This window comes from Chiloscyllium plagiosum, unplaced genomic scaffold (genome assembly GCF_037043375.1).
Source record: "Chiloscyllium plagiosum isolate Xiang-an unplaced genomic scaffold, Cpla_swu_hap1 HiC_scaffold_6, whole genome shotgun sequence".
NCBI classification, from domain to species: domain Eukaryota; kingdom Metazoa; phylum Chordata; class Chondrichthyes; order Orectolobiformes; family Hemiscylliidae; genus Chiloscyllium; species Chiloscyllium plagiosum.
The window spans coordinates 64,789,814-64,815,874 of record NW_028270144.1 but is presented as its reverse complement, the minus strand read 5'-3'; the positions used below and the strand labels follow the sequence as shown (position 1 = coordinate 64,815,874).

The 26,061-nt window shown below is 38.9% G+C and overlaps 1 protein-coding gene across 10 annotated transcripts in view; it reads right to left on the bottom strand.

Annotated features, from left to right (window-relative positions):
- Positions 1 to 792: 792 nt before the first annotated feature.
- dlg2 (discs, large homolog 2 (Drosophila)) overlaps positions 793 to 26,061 on the bottom strand; it is a 1,025,979-nt gene continuing 1,000,710 nt past the window's right edge. For 9 of the 10 annotated variants that reach the window (XM_043691613.2, XM_043691616.2, XM_087988060.1 and 6 more), the window contains 3 exons: positions 25,690 to 25,799; positions 13,980 to 14,071; positions 793 to 5,484 (listed from right to left, as the gene is read on the bottom strand). In XM_043691613.2, coding sequence (XP_043547548.2) covers positions 5,378 to 5,484; positions 13,980 to 14,071; positions 25,690 to 25,799 — 309 coding nt within the window. In that variant the 3' untranslated portion in view covers positions 793 to 5,377. The remainder of the gene's footprint in view (positions 5,485 to 13,979; positions 14,072 to 25,689; positions 25,800 to 26,061) is intronic. The other variant, XM_087988059.1, reaches the window with a different exon arrangement.

Genomic DNA, 26,061 nt, shown 5'->3' with positions numbered 1-26,061 from the left:
ACTTGAGTGGTAAAGTTCAGTGATGCAATCTTGAAATACCATTTCCCAATTACTGCACCAATCATCTTAGCCACAAGCTGCTTGCTTGAAACCCTACAGTCTTCAAGATGTAGGGCCACCCATATTGCTTTTAAGAAGCGTGTACCAGGTTTTTGACTCTTGAACAGTGATGGCGTAGTGATAAGATTCCAAATAAGATGAAATGTCATTTGGTGGGAAACTTGTAGGTGGCAGTAGCGGCAAAAATGATATCTCTGATAACTCTTGAGAAATTAAACAAAAAAGACAAGAAAAAAAGCAATTTCTTTGCTACAAAATGTGTGCTCTCTCAATTCTTTAACTATTCTTTAATGCTTTCATTGATTCAATCAGTGCCTAAAACCAACCAATCAAAGTTTTATTTTAGGGTCAGATACTGGCCATCAGTCTGATCTGTTGAGATAAATCACTGTGGAGTACTATTTAGATCACAAGACCATAATTTGGTGGCTGCTTGGTTTGAGTGGAAGCTCAGCCACCTAAAGGCACTACAGTTAGCAGTAGGAGCAATAAACGCATGAGTGAGATGTTAAGTCAAATCATGAATTTAAAGTCTGGCTGCCTGTCCATTGGATTGGGAGGACCTGCTATCAACCCAGGCATATTATTGTCTGTTTAAAGGCAGAGTTTGCCTTTCCATGGTCACATTACTAAACAAATCAAGATTAGTAATTCTATAAAGATCTCAATGGCATAAGGCTTAAAGATATTTTTGAAATGCACTTCAGAAATGAAGGTAGTGGCACTAGAGAATTCAGCTGCCATGTTTATTTATAGTACCACAAACAGTACATTGTGTCATTCACACCCAATGCTTTTACACAAATTGCACAGATCCTTGTAGAACTTTGAGACAGCCGAGCTACAGTTTTCAGTTGTTACAATTTCAAAATAACGTCTGGTTTTGAAAAACCACGAGAGACAATGTTGCTTTAAACATGCGGATAATTACTGTATCATATAACTGAGGTTTTGTTGAGACAAACTATATTAAAGCTATACTGAATGACCCATCATGGTTTATGTTGGAATAGCATACAACACTAATTAAAGATTGAATAGAGAGAATGATTTAATTAGCATGGGTCTTCTATTCCAGTATGAAATCTGCTGGACTATTCATGATAGCTAGTAATACATTATTTCGAATGTACCAGTTTTACATTGTTATCAGATATGTTTCTGCTTGATTTATTGTTGTCAGAAAAAAAGTTTACTTTAAAATGTTATTTATTGGTTCCATTTGTAAAAATAAGAATGATCTTTAGACTTTCACCATCCTCAATCGATTTGGAATTGATTCTTCAATCAAATGATTGCATCCGAAAATAATTATTGCTGGGAATCAAGTTCAAAGAAAGCACCATGTGTTAATTTTAGAATAGTTTACAAATAAAATTTAACATTTGCTCAATAAGATTAATCTGTGCAAGCTTTAGATTATTAAATGAAACGTCTCTTAACAAAACACTCTAAAAAAGGAAAGGCAGGCATGTAACAAACAATACATTACAGCCATCAAAATGTGCACACGATAGCATACAGAGAAGTGACTTTATTGAATTAAGGTTTTGAAGGTTCATTGTGAAGTAGTGCATCCAACATGAAACATGAAATACAGACATGAAACTGATCAAAAGCAGTATATGTTAAGGGTGTCTCTAACCGAATAAAGGGCAATTTAATTTAAAAAATCATTAATAAGCATGAATACATATTTCTATTGATAAATGTACAGTCCAATTCTTTATTTCTTTTTCTTTACATAAGTGGAATATAAGAAATTGATTATTTACAATCAACAAATAACTAATCTATATTTTAAGATCCTCTATACTGGTAACTATGAGCTTGTTCCAGCAGTGGAGCTTTTTCTTCAGTCTCATCCAACTACAGCAGGTGGTGTAGTTTCAGGGAATAATCTGCAAGTTTTGAAACAAGGTCTTTCTCTCTAGTTACATTATTTTTCAGCTTATAGTTACAAAATGTGCAAAAGCTTTAAATTCTTCAGGTTAATTGATGCACCCAATTATGGTAAGACCAATGGGTCCTGGCCCCTTCAAGTTCCCAGATTTTGACACAGTGGAATATTTGGAGTACTTTCATTAGGGCTTTTAAAAAAGTAGAGGCAGATGATTTCACTTCCTGTAAAAATATATAGGATCTAGAAGACTCTTACCCCACCCCAAACGTTCAACAAAAAGAATCACTTAATATCATATGAAGGGACAATGGCATATTGGTCATTCCATACAAAGTTTAGATTATGATTAATATTATAAATTCAAACCACTTTTCAAATCTTTAGAAATTCATGAAAAGGTGCATTTGTGAGCTTCTTAAATAAATTAAAGTACACACACATTAAGTATGTACTTTTGCTTTGGAGATTTCAGGACTATTGATTTCACATGCATGACTGAAGTGGAATGAAACAATAGCAATTGACAAAAAATAAAAAAAATGCTGGAAATACCCAGCAAGTCAGGAAGCATCTGTGGAGAAAGAGAAAGTTAATATTTCAGGTCAATGACCTTATGTTTGAACAGGAAAGGTGAACTGACTAAAAGTTATCATTTCTATTATTTTCCTTTGCAGATGCTTCCTGACCTGTTGAGTTTCTCCAACATTTTCTCTTATTATTTCAGATTTCCAGCATCTGCAGTATTTTGGTTTTGTATCAGTGATTGATGAAATTTGGTACTCCATGGGAGCTTCAATTCAAGACCTGTGATACCCAAGTACTGTAAGTTTAACTCCTGAGAATTCTAACATCATGGACCAAGAGTTGATAAATATTCTGCAAATAGCTGGTCAAATTGAATTGAAAGCTTCACTGATGGGTCAATTTGTTTACTCCATACCCATTACTCCCTAAACTATTCTACCAGTCGCAATCACAGAGGCACATTGATAAGCACATATTGTAATGTGTAACTGAATGGTAATTATAAGACAAAAGAGCATATTCTTAGAAAATAGTAATAGGTAATTGTTTTAACAATAGGTCATTGTCTGAAATATTAAATCCATTTATCTCCACACAGATACTGCTGGACCAACTCAGAAATTTGAACATTTTCAGTTTTCATTTCAGGTTTCTAGTATTTGCAGCATTTTGCTAGAATGTAAGTGTGTTCTTCTTTAGATAAGTGCTCCATTTAATTTGGCAGGAAAAAAAATAAAGAAAGACGGTACAAAATAAAGGACGCAGTTCTAAAAGGGGTGCAAGAGCAATGGACCTGAGATTTTATGTTCACAAATCATTGAAGTTGGTAGGGAGGTAGAGAAATTAGTTAACAAGACATATGGGCAAGAATGGATTAGTGGTGCTGGAAGAGCACAGCAGTTCAGGCAGCATTCAAGGAGCTTCGAAATCGACGTTTCGGGCAAAAGCCCTTCATCAGGAATAAAGATGTTATAGTGAACCATTATAAAACACTGCTATGGCCTCAGTTAGAATATTATGTCTAATTATCATCATCATTTTTTGGAAGAATGTGAATGCATTGGAAATATTTACAAGAATGGTTCCAAGCATAAGATTTTCAATTATGAGGACAGATTGAACATGCTGGGGCTGTACTCTTGATAAGATGGAAGGATGAGAGAAACTTAATAGAAGTGTTCAACAGTATTCTGGACAGCATAGGTAGGATGAAACTGTTTCCATTTACAGAAGGGTTGTAACCTAGAGGATAATGATCTAAGGTGAATGGCAAAGGTGAACAAAAGAAAATATTTTTTTCCCCAGTGAATGGCTAGGATCTGGAATTCACTACCTGAGAATGTAGTAGTTGCAGATATTATCATGGCTTTCAAAGGGTATTGGATAATTATGTGAAATCAATTTCAGGGGTTTTGGGAAAAGGTAGGGGAGTGGAATGATTTCTGTGGCTCCTACAGAGACCTGGCACAGGCATAATGGGCTGATTGGCCTCCTTCAGTGCTGTAATAATTCTATGATTCTATCTATTCAGAGCTTAAAATGACTTGCTTACATCTTTTATAATGGGTATGGAGTGTTTCAAATTTTATAAAATAGATTAAAATTGAGCTTAGCTGTGATCAAACCAGCACAGGATAAGCATAATTTTACAGTGCACCTTAAATATAGCAGTTTGTACAGTACAACTCACTCAGTAACACAGAAGATAAAATTCCAGCCAATCAAACAAAAAAGAAAAGCAAATTAGATAAATTTCAAAGAATTGCAATAGTAGCTTTAGAGTAGAAGCAGCCACACAGAGCAGAACTAAATAATAAATTGGATCAAACAAAAAGAACAAAATATTTCTATGGCTAGGTAGGAAATCACAATGACATTTTTGATTGTACTTAGCCACAGTTATTAATCTTCAAACCGTAATGCAGAGCACACAAATTAACATTGACTAATTAGATAGAGGTTAAAATTTCAGGCTGCATGCTTTTTTCATAAAAGAAGAAAAGTAAGTCCATTTTCACAAGCAACAGTTGGAGATGGCAGTGAATTTACTGTTATTCACAAATCAATTGATAATCAATTCATTTAAATTCTAATCACAGAAAACCAGCCACAAATTGCCCCGCTCCCTAAATTTCTTTAAAATAATACTTCCAGTCAACACTGGAACTGTCATAAAACATGACCAATAGACCTCACAATTTACAGCAATATATTTCATTTACTATAAATTATTTCAATAACCTCTGAATATAAATATTAAAATGTATATTGTGTATTGAAGATAATTCTGATTTTAACCAGTTGTCAAATTAGACACATTCTAAAATGTGTTAAATACTTGAAAATCCTTTTTATTTAGATTTTATAGATGTGAGTTCATCTTTATATAATGTTCAATCTTAAAATAAAACTGTTTATAAAATTTATGTGATGAATTCTATCTGCATAGTTACAAAATCTGCAGGATTTTGCTTTCTAATGAATCACCAGTTCACACAACTGGCTGAATATGTAATGCTGGGCACTGCCCAATTAGAGAATAAATTAAGTACAGGAGTCCCTGCTTTGTTCACTTGATTACAATAAGGGCTAAAACACTTTCTTCAAGAACTGTTTTCGATGCATAAGTAGTTTGGATATACAAATATTGTTGGATTCTCCACAGTGTCCCAAAAGCCTTTTTGTCTTTTTCAAATCTTGTCCTGGTTGTTTTGGCACCCCCTCCCCTTGAAAATAGGTCTGTTCTGTGCAGAAAAATCCTGCTGAGCTTCTAATTTAAAGTGTATTCATGATTATGTGCAATGGATACAGATGAAAAATGTACTTAAAAATAAATTAAATATCACTATCTGAACAGAAATTCTTATCAGTCTCACATCTATGGTTGATTCACAATTTTTCTTTTGAAGGAACCCAAATGTATGGACCAGACTGTTCTTCAATTGCTAGTTTGCATTGGTTGTAAATCGATTCCAAGGTTTCTCCTTGTACTATTGCTGTGAATTTAAACAGAAACAAAAATTACTGATTGTGATTTAAGGTAATTTTCCTTAAATTTATTCTTGCATCTACTTCATGTCATTAAGCCTCCCTCTATTTACACAATTGGTTGTTGATTTGTGAACAGCAGAAATGATCTAGGACCATAGGAGAAGGAGACAGCCATTTCACCTGTTGAACCTGCACCATCGCACAGTTAGACCATTGCCGATCTTTATCTCAACTATAGGTGATCTTTTAAGACCATAAGACATAAGAACAGAAGTAGGGCATTCAGACCATTGAGTCTGCTCTGCCATCCTTTTGATCCATAATCCCTTGATATCCTTGCTGAAGAAGCCTATCAATTCCAGTCTTGAAAAGTTTAATTGACTCCAATTACACAGCCTTTTAGGTGAATGGAATTTCATAATTAAATCCAAATACAACTAAGTATTAGGCTTCTATTGAACCAAGTCAGATTAAAATTTACCGTGGTCATTTAATTTTGATTACCTTAAAGTACACATACATCAAACTGTTCATTGAAATTTATTACGAATAGTTCATATAATGTATTTCATATCCTCAGGATACCCCAAAGTGCTGCACAGCTGATGAAGTATTTTGAAGTGTTTATACTAGTACAAAGTTTGAAATGGAACACCAATGTATATGCAGTAAGGCTCCACAAACAATAATGAGAAAAATGGCCAGACAATCTGTTTTCTAGTTGAGGAATGAATCATGTCCAAGATACTGGAAGAACTCTTTCAATGTTATAAAGGTACCATTTATGTCTACCTGAGAGGACAAATAAACCTTCCACCTTAAAAATGACACCTCACACATTGAAACACGACCTTGTGACTTCATTAATGCATTAGTATTGATTATTCATTCTGGGAAAGAAGTTTGTTTGTTACAGCAGGTTCAATCTGCAAGACTGCTGTTCAATTATCTCAAAGATAATCACTGCACAGATGGCAATCCATGCCATTGACTGTCTTATTAAAATGACACAGGCTTATATAGCAACAAATGAACCTCTTTCCAGTCTTTTAGATCTACCAGTTTTTATTTATTATTAGTTGCAATTAATTTACTTATTTGTAATATGTCACGTTGCAGCAGATCTGTGTGTATTTACAGCAGGGATTTCTGGGCCAAAAGAACTTTGCTTGTCTGTTAAAATCTTTTCCAAATTCTTTCAACAGTATTTGCAAAAGTACCAAGCAACTCACCTACTTACATCAGAGGTGTTTTAAATGGAAACAAATTTCAAATCTTAATTGTTAAGAATACTAGATCTTCATACAATTATGTGACGATGAATATAGTTGCAATATAAAGAATATAGGCAAAACCTGGCACAATTGCTCAGCAGTATTTAAAGAACTGCCAGCTGAATTTTCCCAAGAATCTACTGAGTTTCAGTTTCAAGGAATTTCATGAAGAGTTTCTTACCTTGATCTCTAGCAAGCTTTCCCACACTATCTAGTGTTTAGCAGCGGTGGAAGTGCTCGCTGCTGCCGGGACTTTCTACGTTTCCCACTGCGGTCTTCACATTTAAAGCTTAAATGTGGACTGGTTCAAAACTGCGTGAGAAATTTCCCTTTACCCCAGAGATGGCTAACAATGGCAAGCTTGCATCCCAGTTTGCCATCACATACTTGGAGATCTTGGTATTCGGAGTGATGGGCATTATCTTTCCCCAGGACTGTCAGTGGAGCCACGTTGAAGTTAACACTCAGATCAATACAGTATTCATGGTCCAGCGGCATGCCCAGATTAATGACCTTCTGTACTCCATAAAAATAAGCCTACCATTGTCTCTCTGTTACTTCACACTCACTTTAACTCTGCTACAGTCTGAATAATGCCTAGCTGATTCTCTGTTGTCAATATGCCCACAATGCCCTTAGGGAGGAAATTTCAGGATTTTGACTTATTGGACGGCGATATATTTCCCAGTCAGGATGGTGAGTGACTTGGAGGGGAAATGGTGGTGTTCCCATTTATCTGCTTTCCTTGTCCCTTGAGATGAAAATGGTCTTGGGCTTGGGGTGCTGTCTAAGTTTCTTAGTAAATTTCTGCAGTGCATCTTATAGATAATACACATTGGTGCTACTAAGTGTCAGTGGTGGAGGGAGTGGATGTTTGTGGATGTGGTGCCTATCTAGCTGGCTGCTTTATCCTGAATAGTGTCTTGAGTGTTTTTTAGTTGCATTTATCCAGAAAAATGGGGAGTATTCTATCACACTCCTGACTGTTGTCTTGTAGATGATGGACAGGCTTTGGAGAGTTAGGAGGAGAAAGTGATGTCTGCAGATGCTGGAGATCAGAGCTGGAAATGTGTTGCTGGAAAAGCGCAGCAGGTCAGGCAGCATCCAGGGAACAGGAGAATCGACGTTTCGGGCATAAGCCCTTCTTCAGGGCATTCCTGAAGAAGGGCTTATGCCCGAAACGTCGATTCTCCTGTTCCCTGGATGCTGCCTGACCTGCTGCGCTTTTCCAGCAACACATTTCCAGCTTTGGAGAGTTAGGAGGTGAGTTACTTGCCACGGTATTTCTAGCCTCTGGGAGAAAGTGAGGACTGCAGATGCTGGAGACCAGAGTTGAAAAGTGTGGTGCTGGAAAAACACAGCAGGCCAGGCAGCATCCGAGGAGCAGGAGAATCGACGTTTCGGGTATAAGCCATTCTTGAGGAATGAGGCTGGTGTGCCAAGTACATTGAAATAAAAGTAGGGGGGAGGGAATTTGGGGGAGGGGTGCTGGGAACACGATAGGTGGAAGGAGGTCAGGGTGATAGGCCGGAGAGGGGATGGGGCAGAAAGATCGAGAAGAAGATTGCAGGTCAAGAGGGCGGTGCTGAATCCGGGGGTTGGGACTGAGATAAGGTGGGGAGAGGGGAAATGAGGAAGCTGGAGAAATCTATATTCATCCCGTGTGGTTGGAGGGTTCCTAGGCGGAAGATGAGGCGCTCTTCCTTCAGGCGTCGTGTGGCCAGGGTCTGGCGATGGAGGAGGCCAAAGACCTGCATGTCCTTGGCGGAGTGGGAGTGGGAGTTAAAAGTGTTCAGTCACGGGGCGGTTGGGTTGGTTGGTGCGGGTGTCCCAGAGGTGTTCCCTGAAACGTTCCGCAAGTAGGCGGCCTGTCTCCCCAAAGTAGAGGAGACTACATCAGGTGCAGCGGATACAATAAATGATGTGTGTGGAGGTGCAGGTGAATTTGTGATGGATATGGAAGGATCCATTGGGGCCTTGGAGGGAGGTGAGGGGGGAGGTGTGGGCGCAAGTTTTGCACTTCTTGCGGTTGCATTGGAAGGTGCCGGGAGTAGAGGTTGGGTTGGTGGGGGGTGTGGACCTGACGAGGGAGTCGCGGAGGGAGTGGTCTCTCCGGAATGCTGATAGGGGTGGGGAGGGAAATATATCCCTGGTGGTGGGGTCTGTTTGGAGGTGGTGGAAATGACAGAGGATGATATGACTTATCCGGAGGTTGGTGGGGTGGAAGGTGAGGACCAGTGGGGTTCTGTCCTGGTGGCGATTGGAGGGGCGGAGTTCAAGGGCAGAGGTGCGCGAAGTGGAGGAGATGTGGTGGAGAGCATCATCGACCACGTCTGAGGGGAAATTGCACCCGATGTGGTATCCTCTGCATTGGGGAGACAGGCCGTCTACTTGCAGAATGTTTCAGGGAACACTCCCACTCCCACTCCGCCCCTGGATTCAGCACCACCCTCTTGACCTGCAATCTTGTTCCTGACTCTCCGCCCCCATCCCCTCTCCGGCCTATCACCCTCACCTCCTTCCACCTATCGTATTCCCAGTGCCCCTCCCCCAAATTCCCTCCCCCCTACCTTTTACCTCAGCACGCTTGGCGTACCAGTCTCATTCTTGAAGAAGGGCTTATGCCCGAAACGTCGATTCTCCTGCTCCTCAGATGCTGCCTGGCCTTTCTAGCCTCTAATCTGCTCTTGTAGCCAGTGAATGTATATGGTGAGTCCAGTTGAGTTTTTGGTCAACAGTAATCCCCAGGACATGAAAGTGGGAAATTCAGTGGCGGTAACACCAATGAATATCAAAGGTAGGTGGTTAAGTTGTCTCTTATTAGAGATGGTTATTTGTTTGTTGCAAATGCTGCTTGTCACTTGTCAGCCCAAGACCTGTCCAGGTCTTGTTGCATTTGAATACGGACTGCTTTAGTTTCTGAGGAGTTGTGAATGATGCTGAATGTTGTGCAATCATTGGCCAACCTTCCCACTTCTGACCTTATGATGGAGGCAAGGTCTTTATTGAAGTGGCTGTGACATTGGATGATGAATGTGATGTTCCTTCTCATGAATATCCTCATTTTCCTATTTGATACGATACTGCGGCAATCAAAGATTCTCATTATCTATTGACACCTCATTGGATCCTCCAGGGCAAACCATCCAATGATTGTTTGGAGTCTCTGGCTGTACTGTATTGAATGAACCCTTAGATCTGACATGAAAACTGTGCAGGAGACATCGTATGGCCCTTATTGTCTCCAGTGGGAGAAAGTGTTGCGTTATATGTATGCTGGGTATTATAAGACATAGGAGCAGACATAGGCCATTTAGCCCATCGAGTCTGCTTCATTGTTCAATAAGATTATGGCTCATCCGATAATCCACAAGTTCAACCTTCTACTTTTTCCTTATAACATTTGATTTCTTTTATGGATTAGAAACCTGTCTAACTCAGCCTTGAATATACTCAATGATCCAGCCTGAACAGCACTCTGTGGTCAAAAATTCCACCGAGACATCACTGTCTGAGAGAAGAAATTCCTTCTCATGTCTGTTTCAAATGCTTGACCCCATCTATCCTGTCAAGTTTCCTAAAAATCCTGTATGTTTAAGTGACCTTTCATTCTTCTATATTCCAGTGATTATAGGCCCAATCAAATCAATCAATTCTAAGACAGTCCTTCTATACCTGGTATCATTCTTGTGAACCTTCTTTGGGCTGTCTTCTATGCCAGTAAGGAACCCATAACTGTCATGATATTCCAACTATAGTCTGATTAGTGCCTTGTATAGTTTTAGCAAAACTTCCTTACTTTTATACTCCATTTCCTTTGAAATAATAGCTAACATTCCATTTGCCTTCCCTATTGTCTGCGGAATATGGATGCTAACTTTTTGCCATTCATGGATGAAGACTCCCAAATCCCTCAGTTCTGTAACTTTCTGCTGTCTTTTCTCCATTTAAATAATATTCAACTCCTCTATGCTTCCTGCCAAAATGCACAACCTTACATTGCCCTACAATATATTCCATCTGACAAGTTTCCATATGGATTTCTGAACTCTATCTCTATACAGAGGTATATAGCATCAATGCTTCTTTTCTCATCAGCATGCCATTTCACGGAGACAAGTGACTGTGAGTCCCTATACTTTCTCAGCATCGTGAAGGCATGTTTTGTATTGGAAATTTTGTATTAGGAGGCTGCTGCACATCTACTGGAGGTTATTGCTAGTCCTCGACTTCTAGGCATATGTGCTCCTCAAAACGTTACTATGAGCACTAAAGTGCAGTAGAAATAGTAACAAAAACTTCTCTGCTTGCATCCACCAGGAATAGACAAATGAGCCACGTGGACAATATCGGAATTAAATCAGCTGCTCAGTGATGTGGTCATTCAGCAGAAACTGCCTGCAAGTTACATTTCAACAGCATCTTCCAAACATTGGGATATGAAAACATTTGACAAGGAGGGCAATGGGATATCTGCACATTGATCCTTTACATTATAAACCTTGTTCATAAATATCCTGCTCAAGTCAGTTGGAGGTTGTAGGAATGGTAAGAGGAATGAGAAATTTTCCCTCCATCTCCATTCTCCAGATTAACCAGGAAAGGCAGCATTGCAAATAAGATAACTGTGTGGACATTCTGTACTTCAAAATGTGAGGTGAGGAGCTGTTGGACCTTGTATAGGCTATGACATCTTGGAGGTGATTGTGAATTGTGCAACTAAGGGGAAACTTTACAGCTCACTTCACATTACTTCTGCTTCACAGCTATTACTGGGATTAATTTGTAATGTTCAATGACATGGTCAAAATTGTTTATGGGGAAAGTGAGGATTGCAGTTGTTGGTGATCAGAGTCGAGAGTGTGGTGCTAGAAAAGCACTGCCAGTCAGTCAGGCAGCATCTGAGGAGCAGGAGAATCGATGTTTTGGGCAAAAATCCTTCATCAGGAAATTGGTTATGGTCAGGTTTTGTCAGCAATATAGTTGGTCAATGCTAATATGGTTCACATCCAAAATTCTGTACAATAGAATAGCAAATGTCTTCAACCTGCATTATGTGAGCATCTGACTAATTGCCCCTTGAAGGGTTTTACATCGCTCACAAGTATCTTCCTCTGAGATAAAAGAATCTTACTCCACCGGCATTCTCTCTAGGTAAGCTGGCAGCCATTTTTTATTTTCATTGTGCTTTTACATTCTAGATGAAGATGGAAAATAACACAAATTCATGCAATAAGTTGCACGTTCAGCTTGTCAATCAAGATGAATCCACCCACACAACCTAAATGTCTCCTTGTTGCTTTGCACTTCCTGTCAACCCCATTTGGTCTGATCTTCCCCAATTTATATCCAACTCTTTTATTTAGCTTTTCATCCCTTAGCCTCAGGCTTAAAGCTTAGTTATGCTAAACATTGCTATGCATTATCCCCTCCCCAGTTAAGCCAAGGTGGTGGTTACTATCAATGACCTCCCTCTTATAGTACCCCATGGTCAATCATGTCCCACTCTCATGTTTTGAGATCCCCCCATTCATAATTATTATTCCCCCTATTATTAACATGCTGCCTCCACACCCCACAATTAACATTACCAACTTCCCTACCATAACAGTGCTTTGATAAATCCCCTTGACTTTCAGTGAACATTTCCCCAGGACTAGCCATGGTCCAACTCAACTTACTTGAAACAACAACCCCGACTCACTGACTGATATAGATGCAGATTGCCAACTGACTTATCACTAATCTCCAGACTGGTGGCACTGGATTTGCACAACTGACTGCGGTTCACTCCCTAGACTGTAAGAATATGCTAACCCTAATCCTGAACCCCTTCAAGTGGCCGACCTACTGTTCCAAGTCGATGGACTGATTTCAGATGATGCCCTTGACTGATGGTGCCCCTACACCCTGAGTGACAACAGTTCCCTTGACCTGACTGATGACTACTCTCCTTAGACTTTGAACATGCCATTTCATTGAAGCACAGTCAATGTGTTTGCCACATAAACTGCTGGCACATGCTGTAGTTATGACAGTGATGTAGCACAGTGCAGTACAGTGACATGTCCACCCCGTTACTGATCACTGCTCTCAAACATTGCAGACTGCCCGATTTTGTGTCTTTATGAAAAAAAACAAGACAGAACAGAAGTACTGTGAGGCTGTAAGTTCTGAATGACTTCGAAATGTGCAAAAATGCAAGGCAAGGGAGAGATAGCAAGAAATCCAAGGAGGTGCAAACTGATTGATTGCTGAAAAAGCAAGCTAAGGGATGCACTCTAGTATGTGAGATGGATGCTTGTCCCTTCATGCAAAGTGGCCTGGCAACAGCATTGGAATGAAAGGTGTTGGTGAGCTTAAAACAGTGGCATTGAAGTGCTGAACTGTTCTATAAATAATTGGGAGGTGCATCACAATCATGCGATGAAACTGGTGCTTGTACCATGCCAGCCTTCATGTTAAAAGTTGCAAGTGGTTGCTGAGATGCTGGGGAATGCTTGTCAAGATGGATACCCAGAGAAGACACTAGCAAACTGCAGTTGTCAGGTATCCACTAAAACTTCCATATCTGAAATTTTCAGTTTCTTTCCACTGCCTGGGAAAATAGCAAGTTGCATAGAAATGAGGTGAGGCTCGACAATAATGAAATGTTAATGTGTGCAAATGGACCCCTTACTGCTCGCTGTTGAGATTCTCAATAGTTGTTAAACCTTATGTGCAAAGTTGGACTTTTCATTCTCAGCATGTTTTCCCAACTGACTTGCCACTGCCCACATCATTCAGAGCCCGGGGATATTTCACACTGCATGTCAGGTTAGCTATTCTATTATTAACTGATTTAACAATGGCAATGCTTGCATCATGTCCAGATCAGATCCAGTAATTCAATATGAAGTTAAAAACTCTGCATATAGCACAAATGGTTAAGAAAATGATACGACTGCCATTTTCTGCTCCATTATGTTTCTATTCTTACACTTTTATTAATATTGTTATGCAATGGAAAAATGCACATTGGCAGAGCTCCACTGCATACAGCAATGTGCAAGTAATTCAACAATTACTGTAAAGATCCAATGTTTGTCTCACTTATAATGGGCAGTAAAAACATTAAAACTGCCACCCTTTATGTACCAAGCAAAACAAATTCTGATATTTTGGAATGATTACTTGCTAAATTTATTTTCAAATGTTTTATTTTGACAGAGTTGATGCAGACATACCTGTAAAATGTTCTCCAAATTCCTGTTCCAGCTTCAGAGCTCTATCAAATGTCTTTCTGCCTTGCTCTTCTGTTAAGCGTTTATTAATTTCCCTGTAACAGAAAAAGCCAGCACCACATCTTAGACAATGTTTACCAGGTAGCTTTTCCATATATGTAGGAGAGGCCAGAGGGGATCATAGTGTGATATCATGATTTCATTCACACTGTGGTTAAGTGGAAAAATGAACATATCGCAGTGATCACTAAATGTCCAATATTCTAAAGGCAATCACTGTATGGAATGAGCCCAATTATAGCAGACTCTTTAAATTTCACAAAATGATACAACCATAGTCAATATCACATGGAAGAAAGACTTTCAGTTCATTACATCTGTGTCAGCTGTTCATATTGGGATTAATAGAGCTCATTTATATCTGAGGTTAGTTGACCACTTGGGGCCTAATTAGTGAATAATTTTACTCGACATCCTAATTAATACCAAACAGTAAGCAGAAGATTATAGTTCATAGAATAGGTGAATGGCTACAGCACAGAAGGAAGGCATCAATGGCTCTCTGAAAGAGCACTTTATCTAGACACACTACCCTTTCCCTTTTTCTCTTCAAATATTACCTGAATTTCTTTTGAAAGCAAAAATTATACTTGTATCCACCACAAACTCAGATAATCCATTCCGCATAATCATTCACCGCTCAAACATTATTGTTTGCCATTCAATTTAAATATCCCATTGTTTTTAATCTGTCCAGCAACGGGACATTTCTCCCTGTCCGTTTCCTCCAGATCATACAATATTTTGAAGCTGACACCTGAGTTATCCAGGATGTATGAGTCAAAGCAACTCTCTAGATATCTAGTGTAGATCGGCAATAGTTGGCTGTTGTGTCATCAACGATTTTAATATTGTGTGAGACAAATCCTTTTCTGTCCACAGAGGTAGCTAGTTCATGATAGGGTGCTCTGATTGGTATAAGGGTGCAAATGATTGCATTCTCAACCTGCATAAGCCAGTGATGATGGTGAATGCTAATACCCTGGTTGTCTGATTTTTCATGTCAAGCAGCAAAGAGATAAATTAATTGCCTTGTATGACAACAGCATCAGTGAAATTCCAGATGAAACATATGAGTTGAAGATTGTGAAATGTCTCAGTGGTCCCCAGTAGCTATAGAATGTTCCACTGGCAAAGATGTTAATGGCAGCTGCTACCTTTCGAATTACTGGATGGGATTGCACCCAGATCTTCTCAGCACAGGCCCTTGTCCAAAGGCTGGCATGGTGGGACATGATGGCTCAGCATGTCCCGAGACATCTTGCACACGGTTTCTCATCCATTCTGCCCAGTATTGCTTTGAGTTCAAGCTGATGTTTCTATAACTGCATCTACTAAACCTGATCTGCTTTACACACAAGTTGCTCCAGATCTTCCTGTAAACTGGCAGTTTTTTTTTAAATTGGATAAGCAGAATTAGACCATTCTGTCCATTGAGTCTGCTCCACCATTTGATCATGGATGATACGTTTCTCAACCTCATTCTCCTATCTTTTCCCATTACTAATCAACAATGATCTGATCCCCTTACTAATCAACAATGTATCCATCGCTGTCTTAAAGACACTCAACGACTAAGCCTCCACACCCTCCTGGGGCAATGAGTCCCATAGATTTAGCACACTCTGACCAAAAAAATTCCTCCTCATCGCTAAGGCATCATCCCTTCATTCTGATTGTTGGTGATACAATGTTTGTAGTTAATCCAGCTTCCTTTCTTTCTCTTTCAGCGCTTCATTAATCATTGTGACATAAGTAGTCTTATCCCCAAAGATTTCATCATCTTGGAGATAGCACTCTTATGTTTGGATTTATCACAAGCTAGTTGTTTAGCCTTTTCCTCCTGAATTTTTATTGCCAACACCAGAGAGTCGAGATCTTACCTTCTTGAATAGTCTGCTTCAGTTTCTGTTGTGGGGTTCATACTTGAATGATTCTATGGATGGTAATGAGTGCAGGCCATGGCAAACATGTATGCCTGCAGTCACTGGCCCAGCAGTGTCTTCAATGTGGAACATCTAAAGCTTCTAGGCATACTGATTGCATTTACAATCCATCATTATTGATAATGCATATGAAATAGGTGAGCCATCACATGCTGGAAGTTTTACATTTGTAGGCTGTCTGTGTATACATGTATTTTAGAATTTGTGCCTGAATCTGGAAATCATATATCTGAGTGTTGTTTAAATTCTGTTCTGTTCTGCTGTGTTCCAATTTAAATTAGGAAATTTTCTGGACATTCTGACAATATGTCTTTAACCTTCTTTGCTTGCTGTTGATCCTGTACACACCATGACCGTTTGCCTTTCTCAAGTGAGTTAAACTTGAAAGGGATTTGTTTGTCTTCAAGAAAACTGTGTTTTCAATATTCTTTGACGTGTAACAAACAAAAACATCAAGGGCGATCATGCACTTAGCATAATTTAAGGTTGTTGGCCATGTGTTTCACCTGTAGTGTAACTTGCTTGCTGACTGTTCAAACATGAAAGGCCATGTTAGCATATTTTCAAACATTGTGCACCACATCATGTTCATGAAATGATTTAGCAATCATTCACTTATCACAGATTAATTAACTCCATGGGTTAGTTGATTAAAAACAGCAAAACACAGTATAAGTTGTGAAGAAGACATCAATGATTAGCCTCTGCCATGCTTCAGTCACTTTCACCAGAGCTGTGAGAATGGTAAATGCGATTATACCTGATATTCTTCCCTATATAAATACTGGCTATGTTCTCTCAGAGGTTAGTTGCTCATTAAAGGCCCAAGCACTAAATGCTCCATGTGATTCAGCATTTGTGGTCCTTTGCCATCAACATCACAGAAGCTTAGAGGGTCTACTACAGTTTGGATTTCTTTCCAACTTGACAATATCTTATCCCATGCATGTTAATCATCCTGCCTGAATGCTAAGTGGCTCAACAAAGAATGGAAGAGTGGCTTTGGCCTGAATCAACTGATAGGAAGCCCCCGTTACACTAATTCGTCTCAAACCCTACTACACAAGCCATCTCCTAGCACCCTTTGTCTTGTATTTGTGAATGTGGCAGATATTGTGTGATGATTTGCAGCCCAAAAGACTATGTGTGAAAACCAATGGTGAAGCTCAGGGCTTTAGTGAATGTATCGTACCCCAATGAATTCTTGTTGACTTGAAAGATCACATGATTCCAATTAAGCTACAACATACTCTCAACAGCGCAACATGAGTTCAATGAGAATTGGATGGTGTGAGGTACTCTTCTAAACAACTTTAAAACAATTCAAATAAATAACAGCCTTCAAAGATGCATTGTAACAAGATAAAATCTGAAATGTAAGTTAAAAAATCAAAACTAAGTGTGATTTTGGGGTCTCATGACATATATCAGACCGTTGGTACTCTCCGGGCATAGAAGACTATAGTGTATACTTGGGCATGGATATCACTGTGAAAGAGGGACAGATACTTGAGCCGATCAATCCCTTCAACTGTCGCTACCTGGACCTGTTCATGGGCACTTTTGTCAGGTGCAGAAACAAGGGCGGTATTAATTAGTTCTTCTAAACTCAGCTAAATAAAATTAAATCAAATTAAACCAAAGCAAACCAGGTCAAAAGAGTGCCAGATCCTTATAACAGACATCAATGGTGTAAATTTTACAGAACAAACTTTGAATTGAAATATAACATTGTTTTGAAATTTAACAATGCACTCTAGCCTCTGCTATGCCAAATAGTCATACAAAGCCTTGAGTGTGCCAATGGACACTACATCCTCTCTCTCCACGGCCACCCAGACACAGACGTAACCATAAAAATAACCATGGAAGATGGGCATTGAGACTGGCTGAATAACCTTATCAACTGCCCACAGCCTGTGCCAGTTTATCCCCACCTTGGCCAGATTCAGGAGCAGGCCTGTGATGAGGTTTTCTGATCTGCACATTCTTTTCTATAGGAGCATGGGCCTAAAACACAAACAAACTTTCCAAGCAGCCTCCTTAGAAAGTAGAAAAGTTGTTGCAAATAAGGTGCAAATATCATTACTAGCCTTGTATTCTATCCATATTGAGACCAGAGCGACCATGATTTGCTTGACTCCTCCCTCAAGATGTACAGTCCCCTCCCTGTCTCACCAGATCTCACCTTACTATCTTCAGTTGTTCTCTTTGAGTGTAACCATTCCCTCAAATAATGAATACAATCAGGCCATTCCCCCAAGTTGAATTGCTTGCAGCCTTGACAATGCCATGGATTTATCCTACAAAAGTCACCTGTTTGTCTATCGCCATTTTCCCAAGACAGACTTTTCAACCTGATTGACCTATCAGCCAGGAAAGACATTTGGACAGGTACAGGGCCAGGAAAGATTTAGAGGGATTTGGGCCAAATGCAGACAAATGGAACTAGTTCAGTTTAGGAAACCTGGTTAGCATGGACAAATTGGGCTGAATGACTCTACGAATCTATGGCTGGGATGACTTTGCTTTACTTCCAGGACCATGGCCTAATCTCCTGACTGAAATAAAGCCAATTCCTGGACTTGCAGTTGACCAACTGCCTGATTGGTTATAGCCAACCTTTGGACAAAAAGTGGCTTGGTTCTCAGACTGATTGTTGTACCTACTGACTGGAGGCTAATTTTGCCCCAGTAAGCAACCCTCTAATTTCCCTTTCGCACATCACAATGCACTTCATGCAGATGCAGTCTGTTTGTTGAGGATGCTCCTGGCACATGCACCACCTCTGACTTGACAAGAACCACGACATACAGAGACATGTACCCTCCCTTTCACATTGATGTTTCACCGTGTTCTACAGCCACATGTTGGTTTCTGTGATAAAGTGCCACCCGTGAGATCACAGCTTCTGGCTGATGCTGCCAGTTAAACTGTGACCTGTGAAGCTGAAGTTGGTAGTTTTACTCCTTTCCAGTTGGATGGGGCAATGGTCCAGGAACACATTCTGTCCAAGTTCCCATAAACGCAGTTACAGCAGTTGTATAAGTTACAGCATGATGGCATGGGCCATCAAGAGGCAGCCAAAGCTATGTATTCTCTTCGACTGGAGGTTGAAGAACAAAGTTGTCAGGTACTTTCTTGGTTTATGCAATCAAGTTTCTGAAGTGTTGAGTATCTTGATTGAACAGAAGTTAAACGGGAAAGTGAAGTTAATTCTGATGAGTTGTGCAATTAATGAGATGCAAATGCATGTATGTAGGTTTCTCGCCACCTGATGGCAAGAAAGTAATCTTTCCATCCAAGGAGGGAGAATTTAATTGCAAAAGTTCATCTCAATGGTGAGAATCTAATTATTGGACTATCGCCCAATTAACTCATCACACTAGCTATTATTCTCACCATCTCAGGGAGTAGAAAATTGCACACTGAGACATTTAAATACCTCATTAGCTGTTAGTTTTGTCTTGAATTCATGAACGTGTACAGATCCAGAACATAAATAGACTATATAGTAATCAAGAGAAGCTGATAAGGGAAGAAAAAGTATTTTAAAATGTGATGCTGAACCCTGGTATTTTTCATCCAAACTCATAGCCAGTATATGCTCCTTAGATAAGTCCTTTCAAGAATTGTAGCAAAGCATAAAAACACTCTAAAATTTTAAGGGAAAAAAAGAACCTGTGTTTATATTGTAATAATCACATCTTCAAGAGGACCCAATCTACTTCATAGCCAAGAATTGAAGTACTGCTGTCATGTGGAAATATGAAGCCGTCAAACTGCATGCAACACAGCTCCATAAAAACTAATAAGACAACTGATCAGTGAAAACATTTTGTGGTATTGGGCAAACAATAAATATTAGTTGATATATCAGCAAACCTCCCTTACTCTGCTCTGAATAATATGAGTCAAAAAGTGTAGTGCTGGAAAAGCACAGCCCGTTAGGCTGCACCCGAGGAGCAGAAGAGTCAATGTTTCAAGCATAAGGTCTTCATCAGGAATAATATCATCCAAGCCGAGAGGGTTAAACAGAATACACATATCATTTGCAGGGAACAAGATCATAAGGGTTTCAGAAACAAGTCTTATTGTTACTGTATATTGATTACTGAATATTCATGACTGATGTAGAGAAACTGTAAGTGGACAGCTGGTTTTGCAATGCAGAGTGATGCCAACAGTGTAGATTCAATTCACTGGCTGAAGTTACCATGAAGGATTCTCCTTCTCAATCTTGTCCCTCACTTGAGGTGGGGTGTCTCTCAGGTTAAATTTACCACCAGTAGTCTCTCTCTAATGAAAGAGCAGCCCTACGGTCTGTGAGGACTATAGTAACTTTACTTTTAACTGAAGCTAACAGAGTAGTGACTGTAAATAATAGAATTATTCGGTATTAATCAAAGGCAATCATTTCGACATTATAAAGGTAGCTGGTCAGATTGCAACAAGAGTGCCCAGTTTTGGTCACTCACATAAAATGCATATAGCTTAAAGAGCCTGATCTCCGTTTCAAAGGCCTGGGTTCAATTACTCTCGGAAATCAACTGATAGAGATTTATAAAATAAGGGAAGTGCTGGATTGCTTTACCATGAATAAATCAGCTCAGTTTGTTAGATTGGGGCAGAAAAAGGCACATGCATTTTACATGTAAGAATAGGTGTTCCATCTTTTCCCAGAGAATAATGGTTCTCTGAATGCATTGCCATGATGGTCTCTTTACTTCATGGTAAAACGGAGGAACCAAGTGTGTCATGTGATCTGTTATGAGTTCTGACCAACGACAAGCCTCTGTGGTTTGGCTACCATGAGTAGGGTTAGGTGACTGGCTCACAGAGACTAACAAAATATGTGTACAGTGTTTCACATCAGAAAACAAAAACAAGGACAAGCTGTGCTGACTATGGACAGACTTTATGCAGCAGAGAGGAGAAAGTACGGGTCCTCTTTTAGTTTCCAGGCAAAATGTAGGAGAGAGGCATTTGAAAGATTCCTGAAGATTTGCCTGGCAAATCCATGAGCAGAAATTCTCAAGTGAATCTTACTGTTGGTACTCAGTTTGGAAATTCTCCATAAACTGAGGGAAGCATTTTACCATTGTCACTTAGTGCTACTACTTGGCACAGTAGGGAGACAGGAACCCAGCGATTTGCTACAAAGATTGCAATCTTGTGAAGAATGTACTGTAGTGTCTATACATAAAATGTGGGGTTATTGATCACATTGATAAAATAAAGGTTATCTTTTCTGTGATTTAGCGTATTCTTCTTCTTGTGTTTTTGCAAATGCATAACGAGGGAAGTAGAGTTGGTTTTAAACTAAATAAATGGGCAAGGGCTCAACTTTGAGAAGTTATGGTGAATTCAAGAGAGGAAAGTGCAACAGAGGAAGGATCTAAAATGGGAAATGATAAACAGATAATGACAGGAAGGGACAGAGAATGCAGATCGCCAAGCAAATCAGCAGATAAGACTAGAGACTACAAAAATAATAAAAGGACAAAACTTAAGGCATTATATCGAAATGCACATAACATCCAAAACAAAATGGATGAACTTGCAGAACAAATTGAGACAAATAAGTACAAGCCAATGATCATAACTGAGACGAGGCTGTATGATGACCAAAACTGAGAACTGAATATTGAAGGGTATGTGACATTGAAGGAGGATAGGAAGCTAGGATGTAATGGAGGATTAGTTCTGTTAATTAAAGATAACATTAGCATAATTGAGAGGGATGACCTAACTTAGGGAAACCAAGATTCAGAAGTACTCTCAGAAAACATAAGGAATGATAAGGGCAAGAGGTCTCTTGTAGCAGAAGTATACAGGATCCCTAACAGTAACCACATGCAGAAATTAGAGCTTGTCAAAAGGGTACAGCAATTATCATAGACAATGTTAACTTACATATAGACTGGAAAATCCACAGGAAAAATATAGTAGATGAGAAATATATTGAATGTTTCCAGGATAATTTTTTTGACTGGCATGTTATAGCACCAAGCATACAACAAGGCATACAAGACCTGTTTTTGACCAATGAGATATGATTAATTATTGACTTCATAGTGAAAACATCCTTGGATAGCAGCAACCGAATTATGGTTGAATTTTTGCATTCCGTTTAAGGGAGAGAAGTGTAGGTCTAGAATTATTTTTTGAATTGAAGCAAAGACAATTCTGAAGGCACGAAAGCAAAGTTAGCAAAAGTTAACTGGCAATTTGGATTAAGTGATTGGTCAATAGAGATTCTGTGGTAAACATTTAAGGTGGTGTCCCAGAAATAGCCAAACAGATACATTCCAAGAAATAAGAAAAATTCTAAGGGAGTGAGCCTGCCATCCATGGTTAACTAACGAAGTCAAAGATTGTATGAAACTCAAAGAAAAAAATATGATTTTTGCAAAGATAGATGGCAGATCAGAAGAATGGACAGAGTATTTTTTAAAAATTCAAAGAGTTACCAGAAAATTAATAAGGATGGAAAAATTAGAGTACAAGAGAAATTTAGGCAAAAATATAAAAACAGATAGCAAAAAATTTCTTTAGATATTTAATAAAGAACTAACAAAATAAGCATTGGTCCTACAGTAAATGAATCTGGTAATGGAAGATAAAGAAATGGCAGATGAATTAAACAGATATTTTGCATTGGTCTTCACTAAAAAGGATACAAGTAGCATCCCAGAAATAGCTGTAAATCAGGAACTGAAAGGGAGGGAGGAACTCAAGAAAATTACCAATACCAGGGTAGTAGTACTGAGTGAATTGTTGGGACCGCAAATTACTAACTCCTCAGATCTTGATCCATTTCATCCTAGAGTCAAATTCATCTTCTGACTCACAGAAGGTTAGTATGTAGGTACAGCAAGTAGTCAGAAAACTGATAAGAATGTAAGGAGTTTATGTTTTGGTAATACACGACATTGGTAAGACTGTGTCTGGAGTACTGTGTACAGTACTGGTCATACACTTAAAGATACATCAATACTTTGGATGCAGTTCAGTGAAGATTTATTAGACTAATATCTGGAATGGCCTGAGAAGGAAAGGCTAGACAGGCCAGGTCTTTATCCTATTGAGTTTAGAAAAGTCAGAGGAGACTTAAACATATAAAATTCTGAGGGGACTTGACCAGGTGAATGTTAAAATGATATTTCCTATTGTGGGAGAATCTAGAACTAAGGGTCAGGTCTAGAGTTTAAAAATAAGGGGTCCCTCACTGAAGAAAGAAATGAGAAAATATTTTTTCTCTCAGAGAGTTAAGAAGCTTTGGAATTCCTGTTCTCAAAAAACAGTGGCAGATATATACTTGATGACCAAGAGGATGAAAGATTATTAAGGGATAATCAGGAATGTAATGTTAAGGTAAAAATCAGGTCAGCCATGATATTATTGAATGGCGGAGCAGACGCGAGTGGCCGAGTAGCCTGCTTTTGTACCTTGTGTATATTCAAATGCTTATAGTATCAGTTGCTTATTAGGCAATAACTAGTTGGTGTTGTTTTTAGTCTGTTGGTTCCAGTAAAAGTCATAATACTCAAAATTGTGTTGTACCATTCCTTTTAGTTAATAATTGGGAATTCAAATTTCTTTCTCAAAGTTATTGGTTTCTACTGCAATAGTAACAACTGACTGATTCCTGACTGGGACAGAGTTTGTATCATATGAAAGCTGAGTGTTTTTTTCAGATATCACTTAGCCCAAATAATTTCCTGGATTGATTTCAAACACCTAAAAGGCCAGAGGGGAATTTTTTCCCTTACATTCCTAGGTATTTTCTCTGTAACGTTGCTCTCCGTAGGATTACATAACGATGGGGATGGCTGGGAAGCATTTCATCATGATGATTCAGCAGTCATGGCATGATGTAGGTTTGATGAACCAGCCTGTCTCTTCCTGTCATCAAATCTCTAGGTTCATTAAGAAATTGTTTAAAGTCCAACTGATCTTTTGATTTTTTATCAGATTCAAAAGATAGCATTCTGATATTGTAGGACTACAGACATTTAAAATTAGTTGCATTGAAAGCTACAAAAAGAATTCGGAATTCTGGGTAGTAAACAATAGCTTAAATGGTAATTCAAGAGGAAGTAGAATACTTTTGCATATTGTGAGAAAGACTAATTAAATAAAAGATGCAGGCAGGCAGCATCGTATAAGTGTGCTAACAGGAACCCTGATTGCCTTATTACTAAAGTAAATGATACATATTATCCATGGTCACTTGCCACTACCAACCACCATGAAGCTTTCAGCAAAGAGAAGATGTCAAGTGGAATGAACGTCTGCAAACTGACAGAGCCTTGCTTCCAAGCATCATTAGCAGCCTGAAGCCAATTACATAGACACAGGGAGGTGCAAGCTGTTGCCACAGTATGTGCCGTCTGGCCCATTTTATATCCAACAGAATTTGCTAATCGTACTTTTTGATGTGAAGTGACATTTTAATTATTTATTATCAAATACTATTAATTTTCTGTATTTAACTTTTGTGAAATGATGTTCCAATAGTATACTGCTCAAATTTAAAACTAATGTGCCAATAATTTTCAACCAGTGTAAAGAACACTTACTGCAGGGCTGTGCAATGGCGTGGAAGCACCCTGCAGTTTATTTAATTACTGATTCCCAAACAACGTTGCTTTTGATTCTGCTGTGGGGAACATACCACAGCAAACAGGCTTTACTTGCAGACAGAGGTTGAAGCTTGTTTTGTTCTGGAACTCTATGATTTCTTATTGGGAAACTAAAGTCCAAAATTAAAGGGCATGGAAGGTGGTAATCAGGATCTAATATCTATCAAACTCAATATTAAACCCTGAAGGCTGAAGGGTCCCCAGTGGAAGGTAAGATGCAAGGATCAGCACAAGCTAGAAAAAATCTCATCTTCTGCTTGCGGACCCTGCAGCCTTCAGGACTCAATATTCAGTTCAATAATTTAAGAGTCTGATCTCCTCCTTCTATGTTGTTTATCCATCCCTACACCCAGCCCCTGTTGTGTCATGGCTGTTTTCAGCACAGCCAACCTATTTTCACCTACTTCTGGTCCCCATTACCAGCTTTGTTCCTTCCCTGGCTTTCTATCATCCATCCTTTTGTTTGCCTAACTATTTTTCTCTCTCTCTTCAGACTCAGTCTCCATCTATTTGCCTGCTCTTCACCCTGCTCTTACCCCCAGTCATCACTATAAATACCACTTTTTCCTCGCTACTATCAGTTCTGGACTGGAAATGTTAACTTTGATTTCCCACCACAGAATTTGTGGAACTCACTGCCCCAGAATGCAGCGGAGACAGAATCAATCTACAAATTCAAGAAAGAAATAGATAAGTTTCTGATGAAAAATGGGATAAAGGGCCGCAGTCAGAAAAATGAAGTTGAGAATAGGATAAGATCAGCCATGATCATGTTAAATGGCAGAGCAGGCTTGAAAAGCTGAATTGCCTACTCCCACTGCTTTGTTTCTATGCTGATAGACTTGCTGAATTTCTTCAGCAACTTCTGTTTTTGTTTCAGATTTCCAGAATCCACAATTCTTTGTTCTAATGATTTGAGATATTTCTGAGAAACATAATAAAGCCTAGTTCAATTGCAAATGTTTTCATTGAGATTTGAACCACTAACAGGAGAGGCATTAAATTTAACTATCTGTTTGTACTAAACATTGAGTATCAATGAATGAATGAAGTACTTACAGCAATGACTCCACAGACATGGGTTTGATAAAAATAGCAATGGGATAAAGTTGAGCAATTTGTAACCGTTTTATAGCATTTCCTGAAACATCGAGTATGCAATGCTTGCCCTAAAGGAAATCAAAAAACATTCTCATTCTTAGCACAGCAAAATCTTCTCTATTGACGAGAAGTGGTGAGAAATGATTAGCATGCACAATAATTCGCATTCAAGTTTTTAAAAATGATTTTAAGAATCCTTTATAATTTATTTCTAGTAGCTGTTTGATGCTTTTAATTGTGAAGATACTATCACTTTAAGAGGTGTATTTTATCCTTGAAGGATGGTTTTAAGACAGAGGTAGTGAACTATCTATTTAAATTCAATAAACT